The sequence below is a fragment of the Rhinopithecus bieti genome, unplaced genomic scaffold, assembly GCF_001698545.2.
Source record: "Rhinopithecus bieti isolate Rb0 unplaced genomic scaffold, ASM169854v2 scaffold_20175, whole genome shotgun sequence".
In the NCBI taxonomy this organism is placed as follows: domain Eukaryota; kingdom Metazoa; phylum Chordata; class Mammalia; order Primates; family Cercopithecidae; genus Rhinopithecus; species Rhinopithecus bieti.
The window spans coordinates 1,301,542-1,307,253 of NW_016809984.1; the positions used below are offsets into that span (position 1 = coordinate 1,301,542).

General features: G+C 40.6%; 1 protein-coding gene across 1 annotated transcript in view; it reads left to right on the plus strand.

The window, feature by feature from the left end:
• WEE2 (WEE2 oocyte meiosis inhibiting kinase) overlaps positions 1 to 5,712 on the plus strand; it is a 23,124-nt gene extending 17,412 nt beyond the window's left edge. The window contains exons 10-12 of the mRNA XM_017891070.1: positions 2,080 to 2,222; positions 4,282 to 4,424; positions 4,731 to 5,712. Coding sequence (XP_017746559.1) covers positions 2,080 to 2,222; positions 4,282 to 4,424; positions 4,731 to 4,756 — 312 coding nt within the window. The 3' untranslated portion in view covers positions 4,757 to 5,712. The remainder of the gene's footprint in view (positions 1 to 2,079; positions 2,223 to 4,281; positions 4,425 to 4,730) is intronic.

A 5,712-nucleotide genomic window follows, 5' to 3' on the forward strand; every position in this document is an offset into this window, starting at 1 on the left:
CTGGGACTACAGGCGCCCGCCACCTCGCCCGGCTCGTTTTTTGTATTTTTTAGTAGAGACGGGGTTTCACTGTGTTAGCCAGGATGGTCTCAATCTCCTGACCTCGTGATCCGCCCGTCTCGGCCTCCCAAAGTGCTGGGATTACAGGCTTGAGCCACCGCGCCCGGCCGAATGGAGAATTTCTTAAGGAAACTGAGAGGATATTGTAAAATCTTTCATGCTGAGTTTAAAAATCCTGTTACAAACATTTTTTTCATTTGCCCTTTCTAACAATGCTGTAAGGTAGGCAGGTGGCATCTTATCCTGTAGTTGAGGAAACCATGGCTCAGAGCAGCTCCTTGACACCTGTAGTGACAATGAATTACGGGTTAACTCCACAATCAAATCTGGTCCTTTAGCTCCTACTTCAGGGTTTTAACTTTTGTTAGTGATAACAGTGATAGTACTAAAAGAATGAATTTCTATTATATGTAAGAAGGTGTAAGACTACTTTATTGATAATTGATAATACCAACTATTTGAGCTATTAGAAAAAAGGTATGATGTCAATTCAAAAATTTGTTTTACTTGTACTTAATGACATCTGAGTAGTGTGGGGACAAGAAAAGGAAGATACTATGTTGAAACAGACACAAGAAGCTTATATTATCAAGCTTAACCATGTCAAGAAAAATGTATATATGACTTTTAAATCATGTGTTAAGGAACAGGATTGATTAGGATTCCCAAAACAGCCTTAGAAATATCTATTTCCTTGGAGATTAGATTTTTTTGGGTGGGAGAGGACAGGGTCTCACTCTGTTACCTAGACTGGAGTGCAGTGGCACAATCATAGCTTACTGCAGCCTTGAACTCCTGGGCTCGAGCAATCCTCCTGCCTCAGCTTCCTGAGTAGCCAGACTACAGGTGTGGGAGATTCACAGTTTACCTGCAAACTTCAAATGTATTTACAAATCTGGCCTTCTTCCTGACTTCTTTTGCTTTCCTGAAAGGAGGCAAACTCTTCCTCCTTCCTTTTGTTCAGTCTAATCACCTAATTCCATGTGTAAACCACTTTTGCATTTAGTTGATATTTCAGTACGTAAATGCTGGCCCTGTACTGGACAATACATATATTAATTGGTTAAATTCTAAAAATAGTCCAAGAAGGTAAATATAATTATCCCAAATTTCAGGTAAGGGAAATGGAGCTTCAGCAAAATTTAGAAAACAAATGGTGGAGTTGGCTCAGAATTTTGTTCAGTGTTTTCTTCATTATATGACAGTGTCAGTTGCTGTATATAATTAGGTATTTTCTACTATATTCAAATCATGATAGGTTAGACATCTTCTACCTTAAAATAAATGCTTTAGGAATACTGTCATGTTGGGTTATTAATATTAAGTAAAAAACCAACATGATGTGGTAGAAAGTAAATTGGAGTAAGAGTTGGGCAAACTGGGTTTTGGTCTTGGCCATTCCATAATTTGGATAATTTTTATCAAGGGTCTTGGTTTTTTCTGCTTTAAAACTAAGGCAATAGACTAGTTAGCCAGCCAGTTCCAAAATATGATTAAAGACAAATCAGGCTGGGTGCGGTGGTTCACGCCTGTAATCCCAGCACTTTGGGAGGCCGAGGCGGGCAGATCACGAGGTCAGGAGATCGAGACCATCCTGGCTAACACAGTGAAACCTCGTCTCTACTAAAAAATACAAAAAACTAGCCGGGCAAGGTGGCGGGTGCCTGTAGTCCCAGCTACTCGGGAGGCTGAGGCAGGAGAATGACGTAAACCCGTGAGGTGGAGCTTATAGTGAGCGGAGATCCGGCCACTGCACTCCAGCCTGGGTGACAGAGCGAGACTCCATCTCAAAAAAAAGAAAAAAAAGACAAATCAAAGATGTAGACAACTGGTGCTACTAGACATGGACAATCCTCCTGCCCAAGGTGGAGCTCAGTTTTCATTTCTTCCCTCTGCACAAAGCAGAAGCAAGGTCTTACAAAATCCACCAGGAGAAGCTGGGTTGGAGGTGGCTTCAGCGATAAGATTTTTCCCAATAGTGAAGCTTCTATTTATTTCCTCTCGGTCCTATATCATCAGAACATGATCCACCCTGATGCTGAACAGAGACCTTCTGCAGCAGCTCTGGCCAGAAATAGAGTTCTCCGGCCTTCCCTGGGAAAAACAGAGGAGCTCCAACAGCAGCTGAATTTAGAAAAGTTCAAAACAGCCACACTAGAAAGGTATATTTTTGAATGATGGGGGTCAAAAAAGAATCTGAGCACTACTCACAATGGTATGACTAGTCTACTGTGTCTTCTCTGTGGATTCAAGTAGAAATATATTCACCATTATAATACATAGGTCCCTGCCCATAAGGAAACTGGCAGCATGCGGCTCTTTGTAGCATCGGGCTGGGAGGCTCTGTGATTAGGTTGCTTGAGAGAGAAATTTCCAGTTAATGAAAACAAGGGAAGCAAGAGTGAGGAATATAAGGAAATACCAGTAAAGAAAACTTAGGATTCTAAGTGACAGCGGGTATCTTAGTAACTGGTTAGTGATCGCCTAATACAAGATAACCGCAGGTAAGATGGGTAAGACCTATTTTAGAAACCCATTAAATTTCAGGGGCAGGCAGGTAGACATACTGTCCTGGTACACATTTAGAGGAAGGATTATTTTTCTGAGCAAAGAAAACAATCTGTTCTCCTGCTCATGTAGGCTTGTACTCATGCATATATTTACTTGTTAATCCATTCCTTCAATAAATGGGAATGCGAATACTTACCTGGCAGGGAAGATACCATGATCACGAAGGTGGTTTTTCCCAGGGTGAGACTCATCGACTGACTCCGGATGTGCTGACCCCTGCGATGTCCCCAAAGGTGGAAAACTTGACTGCATAAGTGGTGGTAGTGGGGGACTGTGTTCATGCTTTCCCCTGAAAATGAAAAAAAAAAAAAAAAAAGGAATTCAGTGGGGTGGGGTTGGAGATGAGCAGTGTTCTGAAGGCATTTTTGAGTAATTATTACATATTCTGTACACTGCTGAAAATACAAAAGAAAATGAAAAATTGTCCTTAAAATAAGCTTAAGTCCAACTTCTCTTGGATATACAATCATCCATCTTGGAACGATTAGCTTTGAAGCATCCCTAACCTGATTTCTTAGTATTAATAATAACTTGTAGAGACTCTTAGCCTTTAGTCAGGTAAATCTTCCTAATAAGCCACTTAATATGTTTCTGTTCTCGTTCTGAATTCCATTGTCCCAGCTAATAAAGTATAAAGTACTATACTTACATATGTTATTCACAAGAATATAAGTACCACTTAAGGTGTGGTGTGTACATTCTGGAAAGTCAGCTATGGAGACACAGGTGACTATCATCAGCCAGTACAAGTGATGGGGACCCATCATAGAGATGGGGCAGACAGCATCTTGAAATTCTCTAGACCAGGGGTCCCCAACCCCTGGGCCACGAACCAGTACCAGTCTGTGGCCTGTTAGGAACCGGGCTGCACAGCAGGAGGTGAGCAGTGGGTGAGTGAGCACTATCGTCTGAGCTCTGCCTCCCATCAGATCAGTGGCAGCATTAAATTCTTAAAGCACAAACCCAATTGTGAACTGTGCATGTGAGAGATCTAGGTTGTGTACTCCTTCCAAGAATCTAATACCTGATGATCTGAGGTGAACCATTTCATCCTGAAACCGTCTCCTCCCCTGACTCCCCATCCATGGAAAAATTGTCTTCCTTGAAATCAGTCCCTGATTCCAAAAAGGTTGGGGACTGTTGGTCTAGACCAAGTGTTGGAAAACTTGTTCCGTGAAGGGCTAGACAGTAAATATTTCATGCTTTGTGGGCCATATGCTTTTTGCTGTAATGATTTCAACTCTGCTGTTGTAGTGTAAAAACAGCCACTGACAACATATAAATGAGTGGCTGTGTTCCAATAAGACTTTATAAATACAGGTTATGGGCCAGATTTGACTCAGAAGTTTTGTTGACCCTGGTACCTTTCATATGTAGCCTGAAGAGCTGTTCACTTAATTTAAAACATTTTAAAGAGCATTTATACTCCAATCAGCAGAGTCTGGGGAGCTAAACCTACCATGTTGTATGACGTGTATGTGTCAACCATTTTTCATGACAACCATAGTAACTGAATTTTCTATTCTGTACATAGCTCAGGCTTTTTTTCTGTAAATACTGAAAAAGAAAAACATGTATATATTAGTTTTGATCATATATATCTCTGATTGGAGATCAAGTAGTCTTTGCTTTTCCCCCCTTGCACTTCAGGGAACTGAGAGAAGCCCAGCAGGCCCAGTCACCCCAGGGAGATATCCATCATGATGACGCTGGGGTCTCTGGGACCCACACAGGATCAAGAAGCACAAAACGCCCGGTGGGAGGAAAGAGTGCAAGGTCTTCAAGCTTTACCTGTGAGTAATCTTTCCCTTAAGGACTCATTTTGCACCAGCCAACCTTTTACTGTAGAACCTCTGGAAATAGATACCAGCTGTCCCAACCTTCCTCTTATAAAATGAAAAAATTAGCCAACTTGAATGCCCAAGGATTTCAAAAGCCACTACTAATTTACCATTTTATAGCCAAGATCCTAAAGCTAGTAAGGCTTTGTATTAGCAATGGTCCCAGATACAGTAATTGGAAGCCATTTCTCCTCTATTGTTATATTCCTAATGCCGCTGATCAATAACTTATTTACTTCTCACACTTTTGATGAACAGCAGGAGAGCGTGAGCCTCTGCACTGAAGGAAGAAAAGGAAGCAGCCCTTGGTTTGGCCTATGGATTATGAGGTTGCTGTTGCTGATTCCCCACGAAGGATCCCAGGGACTCATTGTACATAGAAAGGAATAGAATTTAGTTTAGAGTTGAAGTCACAGCTTACAGGAAATGTGCCTGGATTTTCCACAGTGCTTCCCAGGTTATATGATGCTGTTGCTAAGAGAGAATTCCCAGCTTCTTGAGGAAGTGGGTTTCCTAATGTATACCTTTCTGATATTGTGTTTATTAAATAAATGGCTTCACCATTATGTGAGGTGGGTAAAAGTTAGACTGTATGCAACTTGGACATCTCTGAGCTGGCTGTTAACTTGCAGAACAAAAATGCTGTGGGGAGGGGCTTCAGGGAAAACTTGATGTGCCTGTGGTTGTTCTCCATCTATTTGCCCTGCCTCTCTTCTGGCTGTTCTGGTTGGTTTGATATTCCGGGTCTCACCAATTTCTCATGATTTTTATGAGAATTTGACTTTGTTTCCTGTTTTTTAAGATCATATTTTATCTAAATCCTTTTTCTATACACATTTTAAAAGGAATAGAATACTGTATTTTAAATAAAGGTTTTTATCTTGTCCAAAGCCTAATTACAGGTAAAATATCCTTCTTTGTAAAATGTAACTAACAAAGAACAAGAAATTTATGTTGGAGAACATTTTATGAATAAAAGGGTAAGAGAATTCAGTGGGTCAGTAGTAACAGGTCTTGGTGGCAAGTCTCAGCTTCACAGATCCAACAGTTAATAATAGTCAGGCTCTGCTAGAAAATTATGTTGGTCATAAAGGTATTTGATAAGCTCTGTTTGTGTCATCTTAGTGAATGCAACCTGTTAATGATAATGGCTTTTTTGCTGCTTGATTTTCTTCTTTCCCTCTCATTTTTAAAAGCTAATTAAGTTTTTTTAATGGAATAAACCCTAATACTATTCTTT